This window comes from Salminus brasiliensis, chromosome 25, assembly GCF_030463535.1.
Source record: "Salminus brasiliensis chromosome 25, fSalBra1.hap2, whole genome shotgun sequence".
NCBI classification, from domain to species: Eukaryota; Metazoa; Chordata; class Actinopteri; order Characiformes; family Bryconidae; genus Salminus; species Salminus brasiliensis.
Genome location: NC_132902.1, coordinates 14,916,392 through 14,938,266, shown reverse-complemented (window position 1 = coordinate 14,938,266; position 21,875 = coordinate 14,916,392). Strand labels below are relative to the sequence as shown.

The 21,875-nt window shown below is 42.5% G+C and overlaps 1 protein-coding gene across 10 annotated transcripts in view; it reads left to right on the top strand.

The window, feature by feature from the left end:
• chd9 (chromodomain helicase DNA binding protein 9) overlaps positions 1-21,875 on the top strand; it is a 92,239-nt gene that overhangs the window by 34,989 nt on the left and 35,375 nt on the right. For 9 of the 10 annotated variants that reach the window (XM_072671628.1, XM_072671624.1, XM_072671630.1 and 6 more), the window contains one exon: positions 6,232-6,614. In XM_072671628.1, the coding sequence (XP_072527729.1) occupies positions 6,232-6,614 (383 nt within the window). Of the gene's footprint in view, positions 1-2,581; positions 3,407-6,231; positions 6,615-21,875 lie in introns of those variants that run through there. The other variant, XM_072671631.1, reaches the window with a different exon arrangement.

The window sequence follows — 21,875 nt, the reverse complement described above, 5'->3', positions numbered from 1 at the left end:
AATGTGGCCTGCAATTGCACACACTCGCGCTGTGATGTCATGTTGTAAGCTTCCTGCGAGGTTGTTTAGTGTAGAGTGAAACTCTGCCGATACTCAAGGTTTTAGTATCGTTATCAGAACGTTGTGAATCACTGAACTGAGTAAATCACTGAATTCGCAGTTATTCTGCTTTAACAGAGGTAGGCCCGTGCCCTGCAACAGCTAACCACGTTACTAGCTGGCTGAGCTGATAGGTCTGCAGATGGGATTCTGTAAGCAGTAATCAGGTCTGTACAGAAGCAGTATGTATGGTACAGTGCACAGTTCAGGACCTCCTCAGACCATCAGACTTAACAGGTTAATGTTTAAGGGAAAAACACGGCCTCGGGTGAAACGGCTTCCTTTTGGCCAGCTTATAGTTCAGTTTGCATTCCACCTTAAATGGTGCTGCTGTTATTTAGTGGTGCCTGGGCGAGCATTAAAGTCACTGCAGCATTATTTAAGGTGGAATGGAAAAGTGTCAGGGGATGTGGGACAGAGCCCCTTATGAATGTCAGAGTTATGTTTTAGTCATATTTTCCTAGTTGTTTGATTTATTATCTCTGATTAATTTGTCATTTTTAAACATTTAAGCAAAGAAAATTGTCAATTCCAACTTGGCAAACCTAAAAAACAAAATATCATTCATCATGACATCATATGTTTCCCATAATGTCTGCCCTAACTAGACCCTAAATACAGCTGAAAGGGACCTGAGGCTACTTATTGATCCTTTTGCTATGCCAGCTGTATTTTACAGTGTTTGTGTCTGCAATCTGACTAAGAGTGAGTCAGTGTATATAAAGGAATGCATGAGTGTGTCTTTGAGCACTGATGGATGACGTGTTTCTTTCTCCAAGCCCCTTCACTTCACCTGGTGAGAGAGTGTGAGACAAAGAGAACAGAAAACTCTCTCTTTCCATTGCTCCAATTTGTGCTGCATGAAGTTTCACATCTCTTCTTGTGGAAATTATTTTTGGCAGTGTGTGTACATGGGGCTGCACGTTTGGGCCAGTTCCTCTTTACCCTCGACCTCTTTGAGCAGGGAGCTGTATTCCCATTGAGGTCAGCTTCAGACCTTCTGTAGGTTTGTCTACAAAAACAATTATAATTCATTTTACAAGAACATTTTAACAAACCCTCCTTTTGCCCGAGAACTAAACAGGCTGCTTTTGGTACTGTTTCTTTAAGAACACTATACAGCGATCACCCATAACATTAAAACCACTGATGTCAGTAGCATAAGGATCTGAGCCACTTTAACAAGAGCCTGATTGTAATGGATCACAGCATCTCCAAAACATCAGGTGAGTCTTGTGGGGTGGTCTTGGTATGCCTGGTATTCGTTTTCTTCTCCAAAAAGGGGCAGCCGGTGATCTGACGACCGTGGGCCGTGGGCACCCAAGGCTCATTGACGTGGTCTGATCCCCATAGCTCATTTGGTGGCATGAAAGGGACCAACACAATACTAGGCAGGTGGTTTTAATGTTATATCTGATCAGGGTCTGTAAATGAGCTCTCTTCTGATTATACAGCCTGTTTTGTTCTATGAGCTAAACTGCCCTTGGGTGAGAAGGCAGATGTATAAAAATACATCATAAGTCTTTGAGACAGGAAAGAAAAATTTAAATAAAAATTTGCATATATGGAGTAGGAAGTGAAATGGTATAGTAAAAAAATATAATTTGTTATGGGGTCTTTAACTTTATATTTTAAAGCGACAGTCTGTGAGTTTTGGTAACTTAGAGACCTCTCTGGTGAGAATGTGTAATTGCATGCATTTTTTTTTTTTTTTTTTTTTTTTTTTTTTATGTGCACCGTGGTGTCTGTTCTGAGCGGATGAATCTAAACATTGCATATTTCCATTAGTCCGTTTCTTTGGTTTGGCAGTGGGTGAACGAGCAGATGAACACTGAGTTTGCCGCTCTGATATCTCCACGTTTGCAGTAGCCGTTCTGATGTATCAGGGCCGTGGTTGCTCAGGTAGCCAGCAAATGGTGTTGGATTCTCTGTTAGAGGCTGTACACGTGACGCAAGTACGTAAAAGCCCGACACGGCCAGGAAAACTCCCATGAAAACCTACCAGACCACTTTTGAATGTTTTTAGATTGAAAACTGTATATTAGGCTTTTGCAGGGACGCTCCCGCAGCACACTGACACCAGCAATTACAATAATTATACCTCTCCCTACTCAGACAGACCTCTGCTTTCAGTTGAAATGAGAAAATTCTCAGCACTGCTGCTTTAAGCTACTGTATGGCTGCACTCTCTGTAGTGCTGTGGTGCAAATGAGGGCTGAAAGGAAAGTAAAAAAAACAACTGTACAGTTCTAGTCTTCAAATGCTTTCTTTATTCATCCTTAAAATATGAACTTTTGCATTCAGAGACACCACATGTACATGGCTGGGGGGTAGATGTGCGCGTGAAGCTTGAGATCCAGTGTTTTGGGGGTTAAAGTTGTGAAAGTTAATGTAATAACTGCTAGCCCCATCTGGTGGCCTTCCCTTCCTTACAGAGAGCTGAAGAGAGAGAGAGAGTGTGTGTGTGTGTGTGTGTGTGTGTGTGTGTGTGTGTGTGTGAGTGAGTGAGTGAGCGAGAGAGAGAGAGAGAGAGAGAAAAACGAGTCCGGATTTTAACGACATCTCTAATATTCATGCTGATGCATTTTGATGCTTTGTGCTTTCATTTTGCTCCGCCGCTCGCGCTCGCTGCACACACCCCGGCTCGGGAGAGGGGAGGGGAGCGAGGGAAAAGGAAGAAAGAAAAGAGCGAGTGGAAAAGGGAAAACAGGCAACGGACCGACCGGCCGAGCTAGCACGAAAACACACACACACACACACAATCTTTTTGTGTACAAAGGAGGAGTAGCAGCAAGTCCCTACCTTCATCCGAGATGTGAAAGGAGGAAGGAGGGCTAAGCGCGCGCGTGAGCGAGCGACAGACGGAGAGAGCGTGCGAGCGCGAGCGAGAGAGAGAGAGAGAGAGAGAGAGAGAGAGAGAGAGAGGAAAGGGAAAACGAGGAGCCGTAGTCCGGCGCGCGGACGGAAGGACTCGGCGGAGGAAAAGCGAGAGAGGAGCGGCGGAAGAATGAGAGGAAGGCGAACGAGTGCGGCCGGGTTATTCGTCTCCTCCTCCTCCTCCTTCTTCTTCTCCTCCTCGTCCCACCGCTTTTTCCGTCCCAGTGAAGAAGAGCCGCGAGCCGCCTGCGCCAGGAGCACGGTCTGCTGAGAGAGGGGGAGCGCGAGATAGAGAGAGATAGAGAGAGAGGGAGGGAGAAACCCGGCGAAAGGGCAAAGCTTTTGTTAGGCGGTCTGAGAGAGGAGAGAGAGGAGAGGGGGGACACGAAAAGAAGGAAACATGTCTACGGTGAAGAGGCCGAGAGGAAGGGTGAGTGAGTGTGTGTGCGCGCGAGTGTGACTCTCTCTCTCCCTCTCTGTCTCTCTGTGTGTGTGTGTGTGTGTGTGTGTAGAGAGAGAGGGGGAGGTGGGGGAGGGCCAGGCAGGAACTTGAAGAGCCACAGGCTCACGCTGCAGACTGTACCGTGGCCGCCATCTTGCGCTAACTGTTCCTCATGTTGCTCGTTTTTCCGTCGCGGCGCCCTCAGTCCGCCGAGCTAGCTAACCCAGCTAGCCTTAGCTTTAGCCTTTAGCTTGTAGCTTGTAGCTCCCCTGGCCTCTCTGCCCCCGCCGCCTCTACTTGGACGCACCTTTCACCCCTCCCCCTTCTTCATTTCTACCCCCCCTCTCCTCTCTATCAACCCCTCTTTACTTGATGTGGTGCAGTGTTCACTGTGTGTGTGTGTGTGTGTGTGTGTGTGTGTGTGTGTGTGTGTGTGTGTTTGTTTCCATCAGAGCAGCGTCATGTGTCATTCAGTCATTCATCCCAGGGTCCAGCGTGGTCTCGGTGCTGGAGATGGGGGGGGGGGAGTGTGTGTGATGTCTGTAGAGGGTTTTATGAGAGAGAGAGAGTGGAGGAGATTGAAATCACTGCAGTGCTGGCAGCCTGTAATTTTAGTTATTTATAGATGTATTACACAGCTGCAGTGCTCTCAGTTTGGTGCATTTTCCTCTCTCGCTCACTCTCGCGCACTCTCTCACTCTCACAAAATCTCATTCTCCCTTCATTTTCCCTGTCCCACCCTCGCCCCCCTCCTCCACCCTCGTTCTATAGCTTCATTTCATTTCCTTTCCTCCCCCCCTTCATTCCTCCTGATTTTCCCTTATGCCTGAAATGGATTAGCAGGAATATTCCAGTCGAGGGCAGTCATTCTCATACTCTCTCTCTCTCTTTGGCTCGCACTATGTCTCTATGTCTCTCTCCCTCTCCCTCCCTCTCTCCCTCCCTCCCTCTCTCACGTGAACTGCGTTATGCAGCCCATGTTTATCCTCCAGATGAATTACTGTTTATTTCCCCCTCCCCCTTCTTTTGTTTCCCTGCTTCCAGATAATTCCCTTTATTTAGCAGGCAGGAAAGCACAGAGCAGGCCTGGCAATGTGATCAGATGGGGCTGTGTGTTTTACGGGTGCTGTTTGGGTCTCTTTCGGTGTGTGTATGTCTGTCTGTGTGTCTGTGTGTGTGTGCAGTGAAATAAAGGCGTTCATGTATAATTCACGTTATGATCGTGTGGCAGGCTGAGGCATGCTGCTGACTGTATTATTCATGCTGGATTGGCTGACATGCCGTCTGTCCGTCTGTTTCTTTTCTCTTTTTTTCTCTCGTCCGTTGAATCCGTGTAGCGTTGAAGAATGTGTACTTTCTGAAAGAAAGAGAGACACTACAACAGCTAGGCCGGTCAGTCTGCCGGCAGATAGCGAGGCAGGGAGAGACAGGATCTTTAGCTGGGGTCAGAGGTGAGCGGTCAGGTCGGTGGTTTGGCCGTCACTTGCTCCCCCCCCCAGTGTGATTCAGGTGAGCTGTAAACTTTGTGCCACGTGGGATGAACATGGGGCTGTGTTCAGGGCCAGTTTTGACAATACTGGTTACATTCAGGGACGTGTTTTTGTGGGTATTAGTGCTGGAAGGACCTATTTAGTGTTTCATTAATTAGAATTAATGATATTAATAAAAAATATGGTTAATATTTCTATTTCTATAGAGGTCCAAAAAGTTCCATTATAAGGTTTCCTTTTAAAGTGTAGATCCGTAGTCCTCAGGAACCCCCAGTGGGTCCCCACATATTTGCTCTTTGCCTGTGTTACGAGTTGGTTAAAAATCTGTACTGCCCAGGGGGTCCCTGGCTTGAGAGCCACCGGTACGGAGTTCCAGTACTGATGAAAAACAGCCTGTTGACTTTATAAGTGCAAGCTACAGATCATCTGACCCCATGATACATTTATAAAATATCACAATGTCGAAGTGTATCAGTATCGTCCAGCTGAGGTGCGTACAGTGAGTCTGCCCGAGCAGCTTGTATAGGCCCACTGTATGTCCCACCTCGTCCTATTAAACCAGTCCATGTGACTGAGTGAGAGAGAAAGCTGTATTATGAAATTTTACGATGCTCCAGCCCAAACATGGAGGATTTCCCATGTTTTTTTTTTTCTTTACACAGAGCGTGTGGGTGGCATCCACAAGCTGTACTTTCACACCTGCCTGTCGTGCTAAAACGAGCAAATCTTAAGACCAAGTCGCACTGAGAGTGACTGCAGTTGGATGCCTTAGGCCTGGTGTTATACACTCTCTGCTTCAAATCCATTCTTGAAAAGCTGGATTCTCTAAAATGGATTTGTTTTCAGGCTGCTCAGCGGAGGCTTGAACATTGGAGCAGGAGCCTGTTGATTTAACCGCATAAGCTGGGAGGAGAATGTCCACAGTCTAGCTGGAAAGCTAATCTCGGTATCATTTTGAAGGAGCTCAATTCGTAGTAATGTGGTAGCACCGTAATACAGCGTACATGAATTTGATTACAGTGAAAAGAACATTGTGTTCTTTCGAGGGCAGTTCACTGCAGGAGGGAAAAAGTACAAACATCTGTACGATGAGCTCAGTAAACATAGACCTGTTTCTTAAGAGCGCCATTAAAAATGCAAGAAGCCATGTTAGAACCTTATGATAGACGGTTCCTTAAATAGACCTTTTTTTGTAAATGAGATGTGCGTGTGGAAAGGACCACCACCTGGTCCAAGAACCATCTAGGAACCTCTATTTTTAGAAATGTATTTTTAATTCGGCAGGTATTGATCTCTCTCTATCCCTCTCTCTCTTTTCTCAAGCCTCCTAAGAACACTAATGGTTCGAGCAGTCAGGTACGGCTGCTCAGCCCGCCGATAAAGAGCAGCTCCTCGTCGTCCTCGTCTTCATCCTCATACTCGTCCGCGTCAGAGAAACGGGTGCAGAAGCGGCAGCAGCAGATGGAGGCGTCTGCTTTGGAGGACAAGCAGCAGAAGGCCAATCGAATCATTTCTGAGGCCATCGCGAAAGCCCGGGAGCGAGGGGAGAAAAACATCCCGCGTGTCATGAGTCCCGAAAGTTTCCCCAGCTCCTCCCAGCTTCATGGGCACAGGTCATCAGCCTCCAAATCCAAGAGCAAGGACAAGAGTTCCAAGAAGGCCCGTATCATAACGTCCTCCAAATCCAAACAGAAGACCAAGATCGGGTAAGAGCTGCTTCCTTCAGTTCCCTCCCCTGCTTATCCCAGACGGCGGCTGCTGCTGCTGCTTTCCTTTTTTTTTTGTGTGTGTGTGTGTGTGTGTGTGTGTCGTCACTGGCCATTTTTGGCTGTTTAGGTGGGGTTGCACTTCAGGGGGTGTGGTTTTTTTTTCAGTCTTCTTTGTTTGCTACAGTTACGGCTAAATTCAGTGGATACAGGATATTTTTACTGTGCTTCGTAAGGTTTGTCTGTCCTTGCGCCGAAGCAAGGACCATCTGTGGTCAGATCAGAGACTGACTGACTCTTTTATTTTATTTTTTTTTCTTCTGCTTATAATCGTTGCTTATAGTGGTAAGGCGCAGCTGCTGACTAGAAGTAGCAGGTCTGTTTAAAAGGCCTTCTGTTGCTGCCAAGATGGCAAGAGCAAAGTTCAGTTCTATTTACTGCCTGGTAACTAGTGCATGGCAGCCTTTACAAGCGAGAGGAAGAATGTGAGCGAGAGGGATGAAGCAAGCAAAAGATGGTTAAATCTTCAATTAAATAAAGACTCATTGCATCAAGACTCAATAATGTTTGCACCGTGTTTCGCAGCGTATATGAAGTTAGTCAGAACCTTATTGTTAGAATTGTTAAAGAATCTGCAGAGCTCCGGCTATACACTACACAGGGGTGAGTTTCCCGAACACGCCATAACACTAAGCGCTTTGTTGATCACTTCTTAAGAATATTTGTTCTTGGCCTTTCGCAACTAAAGTAGTACAGGAGCTCGCTCGCAAATCCACGATTTACCCGACCTGTGTTTATGCTTGTTAGCTTTGGTTTGATTAAAACCAACCCTGGTGCGATTGCTCAGTTAGTGCGGTTCGTTAGAGTGAGTGTGAACCCTGCCTTTCGAACTCTGGTTCGCACCAATGAAGTGGGCCGAGGGTGCATGAGCAGGTGGGTCTTAGTCCGTTTCTGTATGAACGCTGGTATGGTTCGTGAAGTATAAACACAATACGAACCAAAGGCATCTAAACCAACCTAACGCAGAGATGTGCACAGGCAGGTGTCACTCACGCCTTCAAAATCTAGGAACGCCCCTGCCCCCTCGCTCAACTGATGCAACACCGTCCACATCTGCCCGCTTCATCGCGGGTGAGTCTCTGTGCAACCCTGCCCACTCTGCTGTGCTTCAACTTCTTCAGTCTCCTGCTTTAGTTTAGCGGGGTTGTGTCCCAAACCACACACGCTGCCACACTACTACAGTGTTTCAGTACTAGCCAAAATTAGAACTGCATTAGTTAGTGTAGTTGCTTCAGGAAAGTGAAAGCGTGTGTGTTGGGATGCAGCTTTACAGCTTTAATGTGTGCCGAACAAATTTGAAGGTAATCATTATCAAAATTGTGGTTTAATACCAATATCAAGACAGATTTAAGGATCCAGTGGTTAGATTCAATTCAGTTAAATTCAGATTTATTTATATAGGCTTTTCACAACTAATGTTGCCACAAAGCAGCTTTACAGAGATCCGGGTCAGAGTCTGGGCAACAGCGGCGAGGAAAACCTTCCTCAGGTCAAGGGGAAGAAACCTTGAGAGGAACCTAGACTCAAAAGGGGAACCCATCCTCTTCTGGTCGACACCAGATAGCACAAAAAACAACAACAACAATAAAATGATACAGAAATAAAATATGGCAGATGTGCCGTCAAGCCATAAAAGATAAGAAAGAAACGTGAGTGAAAGGTGAAAGTCCATGCAGGTGAACAGTCACAAGCACAGCCATGCAGTGAGGTGAGGACAGATCAGTGCGAGGCCCCAGGGCAGGACCGCGGGCAGCATGGTAGTGAAGAGCCAGGTCTGGCGATACCGGGATGAAACAGTTGGAACTAGGCATCTCATAACTAGGCAAACCATGACTGTCCTTGTCCACGTAATAGGCCCTAATAGGATGCACAGAAATGCCTAGTTTCGAATGTTGACAGTGGTTTCCATGAAACATGATTAGAAGAGACTGATTATTTGACTTATGTAATTTATTTACACTCTTAGCACATGGCCCCTCAGTTGCACCTTTAGGGTGGGCTGGTATGATACATGCATGTCATCTATAGGTGATTTTACCTCCCATGTCCTAGTCTAGCCAGGTGTGGTCTGTGTGATGCCCACCTGTTGGTGTGCACTACATGGCGTTTTGGGGCAGGTGAGGTAGTGATCAGCAGCGTTACGCTAGGTAAACAGTGCACTCTCCAAGCAAAGTTGATCAGGGTCTCGGAGATGAGTAAAAATGTCTGTTTTGTGCTGTTCTGTTAAATTCCCCAGAGAATAGAGGGGGGAGATCATTTGTAGAACTGTTCAACCTTGGGTGATAATGACTAGAACAGCTGGTGTCTTAACTTGAAAGCGGCACTAATGTAGAGGGTGATTTCTGCAAAAGGGAGTGCAAACGCACATCAGCGTGTTCAGTTGATCGGGAATCTCACGGGTGGTTATTCTTGTCTGCTTTTCTGCAGCTTCAGTGTGGGCTTAGTGGATTGTAATGGATTGTACTGGTGGCCATATGGAAAAGCAGGAGTACTGACTGTGGATCAATTTTGCCTTGTAGCTTGCTGTCTGTGAGCTGTATGGAAAGAGAGAAACCTGATCATAGATCAGGACATTGACGTCATCCGTGAATGCAGACTCAGGTTGTATGAGGATGAATAAAGGGAAATGAAACACAGTTCACAGCTAACAGGAATAGCAAATAGAGCACACAAGCTCTAGCGCGTCACACTGAGTGCTCACTTTACAGTTAATGATTTTTAGAAGATCTGTGCAGGGAAAATGGCGGCCTCTGATAGTGTTTTTTTTTTTTCCCTTCTTTTTTTTTCCTCATTACTCTGTAATAAGGGCGGTAGCAGTGCAGCAGTATAACATTAGTGCTGGGTGAGGAATCAAATATGCTTTCCTACGCAAAAGCTTAAGTGTTGTGGTAGCTTTGACTTGAGCCTGTACAGAATTACCTGTTCAGTATAGCCTCGCATTTGGGCTGGTGTTTATATTGTACAGGGGGCTCTGCAGGGATAGTAAAGTTGAGGTTGTGGCAAGAGCCGCAGTAAACAGGGCTTGCTGCTAGTAAAAGCACATGTGTTTCTTTATGTGTCTCTTTGTACATGGTCTTAATCAGGCTGTGAGAGAAACTGGAGAACCAGTGTATTTCTAAAGTAATAAATAGCGTTTGTGTATTTAAAATTCTGGTGTTGCTGCTTTACATGGTAAACATTCAGGCGCGGACAAGTGCCTTTATTTTTTAGTAAATTTTGTGGGTGTGAATTTAGACACTGTAGTCAGGTTTTAACCACAATGCTGCCTTGACTTGTTTAAAAAACATATATTATGGTGGACCACTTTCTACCTAGCAGTGATGCAGACATACGCTATATGTACAAAATCCACCTCCTTCATTGTTTCATTTAATGGTATTAAAAAGCAGTTATCCTGCTTTTCTTGGAGTAACTGTCTCTACTGTCCTACCACATTTTGGTTTGTAGGATTTGGCTATGAGGATTTGATTGCATGCAGCGACAACACCGTTAGTGAGGTCAGGATGTTGGATGATCACCCCGCCACCTCATCCCCAACTCATCCCAAAAGTATTGGATGGCACACCATCCTTCATTCCAGAGAACTCTGTTATACTCCTCTAACCTCTGCCTGGCATTAGACACGGTACCAATAGGTTCGTGTTTATCTGCTCCAGAGAGTCCTATTCTTTTGGCAGTACTTCTCTCCAGGGACTTGACAAGCTGTGTGTGTACATTTGCACATCTTTGTCAGCAATGGGTGGGAATGTGTTCATTAGAAGGGGTGTCCACAAACATTTGCATATGTAGTGTACCTGCTACCATGTTGGTGCCACCAGCATAGTCCTGTTGACAGAGACTGACATCATGAGTAGAGTAGAGGGTGGCTGCCAGATTAGGCATGACAACAAATGAGCTACAGTCTGAAGTTGTGGACATTATTGCATTTGGTCTGTAGTAGCCAGTAGCTTATAGCTGTTTGTAATACGTGCAGCTGTTCCATCTGATTCTGGGTAAAAGTGCATCATTTTCCACACTTTGAATTTGACTCATTTATTTACTTTGAGCAGCAGCTTATAAACTGGAAAAGGTTTTCAGCCGCTGTATCTGATGAACTAAATGAGCAGCTCCAGTCTTTTCATCTCCGACAAAAACAGATTTCTACCTAGCTCAGTAACAGGCAGCTAAATATCAGTGTTCACTGTGAAAGGAGAGGTTTGTCACAGCCTTGGTTGCTCTTTTTATTCTTTCACATTTTCTCATGCAAATAGTCTTTCATTTGGGCTTCAGACACAAGTGTGATTTTTATGCTGCTTCTATGCTATCTGTTCAGAGCACGTTTCTCATGCAGTGGTGATCACTGTAAAACAAGTGGTCGGTGGGCGACTGTCAGGCGCAAAGTTGCAAAATTACTAAGGCTCTGGTCTCACACATTCAAAATATATATATATATATATATATAAACACGTAGCATTTGGCCTCATGTTCACATGAGCACAGCATTTGAGGTTTTTGAAAACACTCCAACACACTTGTTTGTTTGTTTTTTTTAGTTTTGCATGAAAGCTTTGAGGTTAATTTACATGACGTAAGCTGCATTCAGAGTCGGCCCTTGTTAGAGAAGTGGTGCACCATACAATAAGATGTAAGCCATGTTGTAGCTGTGTTTTCTGGTGAGCTGCTCTGTCATGTCATCTGCTGGCTGGTGTAATGTGATATACAGGGAGATTGTAGTTTGCTCTCCTGTCCCGTCCTGTGGATTACTCTTTAAAAGTTCAGAGAAACCTTGTTCACTGAACTCATTTGAAATGAATTGATTAAGCATGCGTGCTTGCTGTTGCTGGTTTTAAGCTACACTGACTAAGTACAAGCATATTCAGCATTCCGGATGTTCTGGAAAAAAAACAGCATGTGTGAATTTTCTGCACTGACTCGCAAGCTATGCTGAATGGATTAGCTATCTGACTGACCCAAATACTTCAGCAGTAGGCTAAATGAAAGCCAAACAGGATGTATGTAAAGGTAGCTTGGGATGGGGGTTTATCTGTGGAGAGTTTGACTTGCCTTCACCAGCATACATACTGGGAGAACATGCCCTGGATGACGCACTAAAATAAACCATCAAAGCTGGTTCTGCCCATGATTTATAGACGCATGGTAGCTATTATATTGCAACTGGAAAATCCTTAGATGCGTTTTCATTACCAGACAGCGTTTTTTTTTGTGTGTGTTTGTTCAGTCTGGTACACAATGGTGTGACGTCTAGCTTACCTTTCTGGTTTGGGTACTTGCATTTATCTTAATGGGCAATAAAAGTATTGAGAACAGGATGTCATGTGATTTAATTGGCTCTGGCAGCAGTAGCAGCGTACTGTACGCTTATTGGTTCAGGTCTGGGTGTCCTACAGTAGGGTGGCCAGAACTACTAGTGGAAAGCTGACGCATTGCAGAAGTTGGTGTTTTCCCTGCACCAGCACACCTTTTTCAGATTGTCAGATTGGTGTCAAGCCTGTGACTGGAGCTATTCAGATGCTGGAACAGGGGGCAAAAAAGTAGTGGTGCACTTATCCGGTACACTGGATTTCTACTGGCACACATTCTGACATCATTACTTATTCCTCATCCCTGTATTCCTTATTGGGTTTCTGCCTGGCATGCCTGACCCTCATACGATACTGGGTCTTAGTCATGGTCTTTACAAAACTGTATTTGTATCTCATACCTTAGCCTATTTTGTCATTAGGTGATTACTTCTTAATTATGGAAAATGACAGGAAAAAATAATGTACAGTGTAGTTCTATAATTACAGACTGTAGTTCATCTGTTTCTCTGCAAATGTTGTTAGTATCCTTTCACCCTGTTCTTCAGTGGTCAGGGCCCCATAGGACCGCCACAGACCAGGTAGTGTTTGGGTTGTGGGTCATTCTCAGCACTGCAGTGCATGATATGGGTTCAGTGATTGTGATAGGTAGACTACAGTTTGATCTGTGGCTCCAAAACATGATCCGTTATGAACCGGAAGTTTTGTAATCCAGTACCCCACTAAAATAATAAACAAAGGCATGAAATTACTCTACATGATTGAACATTTCTTTATGCTGTCTGTTTGTTTGTGTGAAATACTGCAGTAAGGTACTATATTTCTGTCTAAAATTAGAAATTACATAATTAGTTATTTTATGTGAAATAAAAAAAATATAATTTAATTATTCCATGCACATTAAAAATACATGGTTGTCTTGGTCAGTAACATGTTTTAGGTTTAAATTAATTAATGAAATAGAAATATTTATTGAATTATCCTGTAGATTTCAGAGATTTTTTTCTATACATAACATATGTAAACCATTTAGGTTTTGCAAATGATTTTATTGTCATTTAGGAGGGACGTGTTTACATTTCGAAAGGCAATGGAAACCTTTGTAGCTGGATGTATGAGAGTTATAATACAGAGCCTAAAACCTTTTAAAAAAAACCTTTTTAAAATTTCTCAGAGCTTGTTTCTAATATTATGTTTTTGTTGACAGTTTCAGTTACAAGCCAGACAGCTAATCTGAGCGATCAGACACATTAAAAAATAACTTAACAGGCATTGCACAGCCTGCTAATATCATCTAACAACTCACTAGAGGTGACCGTGCGATAGCAGAGAATCTGTCCAGTGTATCCACTACTCTCTGTCATTAAACAATGTGCCAAGTTAGCTTGGTGTACTGAAGAGTACACACGCGCGCACACACACACACACACACACACACACACACACACACACACACACACACACACACACACACGTGGAGAAACTTTGTTAGGTGGAAGCCCAAACTTTTGATCTCCAAGACGTTAGTATACATTATCTTAACGAATGCATTAGTATAGAAGATGATACTGTAGTGCCAGGTCAACATAAGCATTAGCAGTAACCAACGTTTATGATCGAAGATTGTTGACTCAACTTGATTGAAGCTTGTTTGCCTGGTTGAAGCCTTGTCACTGTTCAAGTTTTCAACCAACGTTATTCACATTTTCTCACAAAAAAACATAATGTGTTTATACAGGTTGCAAACACAGTATATGTAATTAGGAGTGACCAATTAAATATATTGAGGATTGAAAGCCAACATTTCCCACAGTATCCAGACTGGTGTCTGACTATAGAATAGCAAAATTGATACAAGGGGGAGCTGAACACTGAAAAGGCTGTGATTTTGTTTGTTTTGTTTGTTTATTGGCCTCATGAGTAAAGATATTGACAGATTCTAATGATCTCAAAATGGCATTTAATCAGCTTGAACATACATTGAAAGAAAAAAATCGAGTTGTGTCAGTAAATCATCCAAATATCCAAACCTTTCTATAGAAGTCTAAAATTTAAATGTTTGATGGATGCTGAAGGAATGTTCGCCGAAAGTCTACGGTAGTCCGGGACCAGACTTGTATGAAGAGCTGGGTAAAATGACGATATTTTATCGTAAAGTGATGAATTTTGTTATCAAGATGCACAATATGCTTTTCTAAGAATATCAAAAGTATTATTAATGCATAATAGTGTAATAATAATTAGACTGGTTTACTAATGTAGAAGTGCAACAGATGTTGAATGAAAATCACTGTGAGAGTATCTGAATAATCGTTTTTAAAAATCTGTCTCTACTGATGTATTTAGTCAGTGTTTACATATATTGTGATGAATATTGTGACATAAGCAGGGCTGGGTGATGTGGTAAAAATACTATATGTTCTGTATGTATGGTTAAAGTACAGGCTAATAGAAATGGCAAAAACGTTTTTTTTTTTTTTTTTTTTCTTTTCTCATTTTCATTCTCTTCCAGCTAATTGTTGATGCCATTCCAGTTTTGGGTGTCGTCGTTGCCACGTCCAAATATCAAAAGCTCCACTAAGGGAATTCTTATCTGCGCATTTTCAGCCGTTGACTGTGTTTTGCCATCAAATTGTTCTTGTCTGCTGCTGCTGGCATAAAGCCTGATAGAAATCAGCCTTTGTTTATAGTGTGTTAACGGTCAGTGTAACCATCACGTCTGATATAATAAGGACCAAGGCTAAGGTTAGCCTAACAGTTAACATCCCTTGCCTAAACAGTGGCAGGTTCATTCACCCATGAGCACAGAAGCCTACTTGTTTCCTGGTTCCCTCGTGCTAAGGATTGTAGATAAAATCAGAACTGTATATTTGCTCAGATAAACACAGCAGTGCAAGAACCTTATGTAATAGCAGGACCTGGATCTCTAAATCTGAAGGAGTGAGGAGGTGTGTAGAGATGGCATTTGTGTTGTGTTGTTGGCTCTGCATGTCTCTTTAGACAGAGTAATGTGTGTTTGACTGCATTACATGACTTTCTTAATTTAAAATACTGAATATCGAAACAATCTAATGCAGCGATGTGAGAGTACTGGGTCAAAGACGATGGCCATATACATATTCATGAATGACGATACATGCACATTGATAAAATATAGACATTGGGACTGACTGTACATGTATTAACCTGACAGGTAATGTAAGATTTATTTGTATGAAGCCAGAAATGTAGTAAAATGCAGTTGATTACAACAGATGCATCAGCAAACATTGGTATTGAAATCTGTCCATCTGTCCGGTGGTCTTTTTAAACACGGGATTAGGATTCAGAGATCACTGTGCATCCCTGCTCTAGCTCTCTGTTCCTGGATGAACTCCGTCTTACTCATTGAGCATGGGCTAAAGAGCAGAGACCCACTGACCTGCTTTTCTCCGGATTACACCACACTGTCAGCAGCACTGTACTTGAGCCATCTCCGAGACCGATAGAGAGACAGAGGCAAGGATAAACACACGAGATATTCAGAAGTAGACTCCAGAGTGATGTGAAGCAAAAGACTGGAAAGAATGACCGCTTTGGTGATTGCACTGGATGTTCCAGTGGATGCTTGACTGCTTAATTTTTTTTTAACTCGTCCCCTTCCTGTTGCTGCTGTTAGTACTAGTACATTAGTGGCAGAACGGTGGGTGTGCGACAGAGCATGCAAAGTTAGTTTTTAAGTATCTGTGTGTACGTGTGTATTAGCATAGGTATTTATCAGCTGTAAATGGTCATATTTGGTGACTGTACTTAATGAATGCTCAAGTGCTTGTTAAAAGCTTGAAATTGCCAATGTAAATGAAGTGCACATACTAGGTCTAAGAGATTGAGTGTTTCCTAGTCCTAAATATAGAAGACATCCCAGGAATTAAGAGCTTGGTGCTGAAGGTTGTGTCTGTTTTGCTTGTAGAAATGAATGTTGGACTCTTTGGCAAGAACCTGGGGACACGATATGTATCTCGATACAGCTTTACTGTGTCAAGATACTGTAAGCAAGCAGATATTGTTTCAAAAGATATATTTTAGGAAAGTTGCCATAGTATGAGAAACACAATCATATACATAAAATCTGAGTAAAAGAAAAGTGTTTTTTTTTACCACAACTCAAACTGAACCACTGTCTATCATTTTTGAGAATCTATTCAGAATTGCAAAGCATAATATTATTATACTTGTTTATTATTATTATTATTATACTTAAGGTTTGTAGATAACCATAAACATTGAATGCAACATGATGTTAATGTACGTTCCAGCCATTTACTCTCAGTAAATCCAGTCCTGTAAATCAGGAACAAGACCTATCCAGGCATAATTTTAACAGATTAAACATTTATTTAATTACTTATTTTTTAAAGATTCATCCACTTTCTATCCTCTTGGTTCTTCTGTGTGGGAAGAACACATACATGTGTCTTGTGACGCATGCCTTTAATTTACATTTACGGCATTTAGCTGACGCTCTTATCCAGAGCGACTTCCAGGGTTACTCATATTACAGAGGTGGGCCAGTGTAGTGTTAGGACTCTTGCCCGAAGACTCTTATTGGTGTAGCACAGCATAGTCACCAAGACCGGGAATCGAACCCTAGTCTCCCGCATGGTGTGGTAGCTCACTGGCAGGTAGAGGTGTTATCTGTTGCGTCACACCAACCACACCTTTCACATCACAGCTGCCTAAAAACAAAACTGAAAACCAGTGTTTAACAGCATGGTCCAAACCAAAGAAAAGGAGCGGACTCCTGCATTGGTACTAGCAATATGACCTCGTAGGACATTCACTATAAATGGTTATTTGACATGAATTGATGTCAGTATAGTGTGAAAGTAAGCATCCGTAAGGTCTGACTGACTGGATTATACTATATTAAACACAGTAATGTGGCGCAGAGACAAAACATCCCTAGACAAATACTGCAAATTGTTTTTCCTCAGTCTTGCATGTCTTACCTAAACCATGTGACTGATCAGATTGGCACCAGCTAGTACTCAACATCAGGGTTTCTGGATTGGGGGTCAAGAGAGTTGGATCGGTGCTTCTCTGTTTTGCTGAGTGCTTTACTTGCTGAATAGTGCTTTTGCAAGTTTTTTCTGTATTCCAGGCATACAGAAAAGTGGAATGCAGCTCTTTGCAACAAGGAGCAAAAATCAATACTGCAGTAAATATCATGAAATATGTTGTGCAGCTCTGACCGTTGACTGCTTTGTAGAAACAGGCCCTTCATAGGTGTGAGAAGGCTTTTTGTGAGCTTCGTCTGTTGATCTCCAGCTGAGAACTAGGGTTTATTAGTTATACCTGTGTATTTTTACTAAAACCTAAAATTATGAGTTACTTTTACATCCACAGATTCTTTAGGATTTCTTTTTATAGTGAACTTCTATGCCTACTCCACAGAAAGACCTACATGACTTTATGTGCCATGTTCTGTTGCAGTACAGCCCAGTTTCACAACTGTTCTCAATCTTGACAGTCTTGCTAATTACATACAGCCTTAGTAAAGTTAGGCTCCGTAGGGTGTGCTATGCTCTGTTTTCTGCTGACTAAAGAAACGTGGCAAGTAAGGTGCGTCACTTTTATACTGGAAGTATATTCACTCGTGTTTCAGTAAAACCTTGCAGTACAGCAGTCTTCATTTTCCAACAAATGAGCGAGTTCAGAGAAAACTGCATTAACAGCAAACACACAGTAATCGAGGTCATGAATGTCCTTTGTGCTGTAAGTACTGACATTCTGCTTGATTAGCTCATCAACCATAAGAATATTATAATATTTACTGCTCCCCGGTTTCTAAAAATGCTAATTAAGCTGGTTAAAACAATGCTATTCAATGTAAGGGCACCAGCAATAAGAAAGTTACAGGTTGAAACAATCAGAGCTTGATTTGTGCCTTTTTTTGGATCTCAAATGTTGCATCCCAGTTAAAGCAGCATTTTGTAGAATTTTGTACATTGAATTAACCGCTTTAAAAGCATGTTGTTGCTCCACGGACCTGTAACAGGGAGAGTAGCGCTGCTATTGTTGCTACTGCAGGCTTGGCACACCAGAAACTGCAGTCTGTAACTCTGAACGGGTAGGACAGTGCTCACGAGAACTGTATAACGCTGCAAACCCGAGTCATATTCATGTAAAATCCTGTTAGAATCCAGTAATGTTACTGTAGCATTTATTCAGAGCCAGTTCTGTATCTCTCAGCATTTCCTTTAGTGTTTGCTCAGTGTGCTAATTCCACTTCCCAACTGTAGGGGGAGAACTTGAAATGCAAGAAATGCCAATTCTTGCATAATGCTGCTTTAATCCGCCTCTAAAACGGCATTTTCTTTATCAGATCCAGGCCACATTTATATGATTCAAATTGAAGATATCAGGCTATTTGGAGATATCCTTGTTGGAGCCCTAAGGCTTATTAAGTAACACTATCTATCACTACCAGGTCTGCAAACACAAACTGATAGCAAGTTGTAATAATTTAATAAAAGTGCACATCAGCAAGCAAGCTCATAATTGTAAAACAGTGCTTACCAAATAGAAATAAAGAGTCTTTTCTGTAACTGTATGGAGGATTGCGAGATGCTACAATTGTGGAGATGGAAAGAGTGACTGCATATGTGGCTGCATACATAATTTCTGGTCATTTTCATTTCTGTTTTATTTCTTGTTAAAAGTACAGACAGCTGTAGCTGGCTACTTCCACCACTCGGTTTAGGCTGAACAGGCTGTTTCTATGCTCACATTCAAACCATTTTTGGCTGAACAACAAAATGAAATCTGTGTACGTTCATACATCCTCATTGTTGTTGTGTGACAGTTGTGAGGTAAGAATATGTGTCTCATGACACCCGTGAAAAATATTTGTTTTGGTTTTTGAAAATCATTTGTGAGATTTGTACATACATAATGTCACAGAGTATTAAGGTTTTTAATATGACTATTTTCACTATATTCTTGTTTAATGTAATGTTTAATAACATTTTGTGCAAGTTGTGAGTTTTTGTGTTTCACATTGTTGTAACTTATGGTGAATGAACATCGGGTCCCAAATATTGATTATCTGTGTCCTTGAGAACTGATAATCACAAGCTCTGGGGGAAAAAAACTAACAAAAAAACAAAACATTAGTCAGCCCCTAATATACAGTGAAATTGAACCTTCAATTCACATGATACAAATATTGTGTTAAGTTAATGAAAATAAGATGCAGTATATGGATAAAAGTATTGGGATATTTGCTCATTTAATTCTTCTGAAATCAAGGGTATTAAAATTCATTCTGCTTTTTCTGTGGAGTAACTGTCTGTACTGTCCAGTACAGTACAGTTTATATTTTAAAGATTTTGGAGCATTGTTGTGGGGATCCGATTCCCCAACTCCTCATTCTAGAGAACACAGCTCCACTCCTCCACAGCTCAAAGCTGGGGGGCATTTTACCCTTCTAGCCCACACCTGGCATTAGGCATGGTGCCAGTAGGTTCATGTTTGTCTGATCCAGAGAGTAATATTCTGTTGGCAGGACGTCTGTACAGGGACTAGACAAGCTGTGTTTGTGTGTGCACATCTGTGTCAGCTAGGGGTGCAACGTAAAGTAGCTGAATCCATTCAGATAGGTAGATACTTTATGGATCCCAGAGGAAATTTAGCATCCAGCAGCAGAAGAGTCCACAAACAATTGGACATGTATATTCTGAATATTTTGTCTTTAGCATATACAGAAGCTGTAATTAAATGCAATTATAACTGTAATGTCATTAATCACAATCAAATATTTTAGTAGTTCTTATAAACCTTTGTTTTTCTTTTAATTCTTTTTATGTTGCTCTGTATTGTTTTTAGAAATGGTCATAAACTAATTTGTGTGTGTGTGTGTGTTTCCTTACGCAGAAAGGTCAGCATTGTAGTATATTGTAACCCGTTTCTCACATTTTCTTAGACAACTTGGCTGCACGGCACAAACACACTGCTTCATGTCGCAGCTCTTGTTGCGTGGGTGAAGAGTTGACATCATGTGTCACTCACAGGATGTGACCTCACTGCTGTCGCCCACTCTGCCTGCTTCACGCTCTCTTTGGTAGCTAGGCAACCTGCAAGTCACATTGTCCCAGGGATTAGTGAAGTGTAATATCATCTAGGGAGGAGGGCTGTGTGTGTGTGTGTGTGTGTGTGTGTGTGTGTGTGTGTGTGTCTGTGTGTCTGTGTGTTCATAGCAGATGTCCTGCTGTGTGCGTCATGACCTAAACATACCTATTCAACTATACTCTGCACATGTGTTGGGGAGAAAGGAAATGGGGAACCGTTTTCTCAAACTAAGAAATAATTGAATGGGAGAGTCGACAAGGAAGAGAAAAAGAATGTCTGTGGGAATCATTTGACTTTTGCTGACTCTGATACCACTGCTGATTCCTTGAAACGTTCCAGTATTTAAATAATGAAACTGATACTTTAAACATCAGCGCGACCTCTTACTGCAAGTCATAGGAGAGCATATCTCAGCTTGTGCTTTTCCTATTTAGACAAAGCAGGCCTAGTGTTTGTCTGGAATCGCTGCTCTTCGGTAGTTGTGTTCAAGCCTTTTAGTTTTATAGACATGTAGAAGTATTAAAGGAATACTGTGGTGAAGTATGAAGTCCACACAGTTTTTCCTTACCCCAAATGTAGCCATGGCATGTTTAGTGTCTTTATAAATAACACCCTCGGTTCACGCCACAGTTCGGACATGATGGTTAGGTCCCCCTGAGATAGCTGGTACAGCTTGTAGTGTGTTTAGCAGTAAAACGTAAACATGAACATGATGTTCAGTGTGTTTCCACACACACACACCCTACAACTATCAAACAGTGCAGCAATATGTGAGTTTTCCTCAAACATCTGATCTGAAAGAAACAAGCGGTCTTCTCTCGCTGGTCCTATTTGTACTCACTGTTGTGGATTTGTGAATGGCTTGCAGCGTAAAGTTTCCAAGTGGAACTTGCGGTTTTGAAATATGGTTCTTTAATTATATAACGTCTGTACTGTAAAGGGTTAGGAAGTATACAGCCCTTCCAGACTTTCTGTGATGGTGTTTTTTTTTTGTTTGTTTGTTTGTTTGTTTGTTTGTTTTTTCCTCTGTCCCAATACATGAGGATAGAGCAAACATCAAGACTGGGTGGACCCAGAGGACTTGAGAACCACTGGGTGAGACAACCGTAAAAAAGTTAGATTAGGGTTTCTCAGCCCTGGTGCGGGAGGCACCATTTTAATGGATTCCTTACTTTAACACACCCCCTAAACTCTGAAAGGACTTGGTAATGAGCTGATTAGTTGAATCAGGTATGTTGGAAAAACACTAAAAATCTGCAGGGCAGGGTGCCTCCAGGGCCCTGTTTGAGAAACGCTGAGTTAGAGGTTAGTTAGACATGCTGTATATGTTGGGGTTTAGTCTACCTGCTCAGGTAAAGGACATGTATGTAATGTTTTATTAAACTGATGAAGGTGAAATTTCTTTTTTCACTGCTACCATCTCTACCTACCCAGCAGCCAAACGCGTGTTTTTCCCAGTGTTGCGCCGTGCATGGGTAGTTGTGTAGTCCTCTCAAGACACCCAAACATTAGCTCATATCAGCTCCGGCCTTGAGGAGGACTATGTGACCTAACAAAGCACATTGCAGGGTTTAGAAAGGCCTTTGCCGACAGTCAAAATAAGGAATCAGAAAGCACGCCATGAAAAAAAGGTTTTGTTCTAGTTGAATCAAACTACTTTCTCCCCATTCCTGAAAAGAGCCAACAGACAATACTAAATTTCACCCTACCTGACCGTTGGGTTCGCTGCCTACATGAATGAGACCACTATTGTCCACCATTGCACATGCTGTCTTTTTTTTTGGGGGGGGGG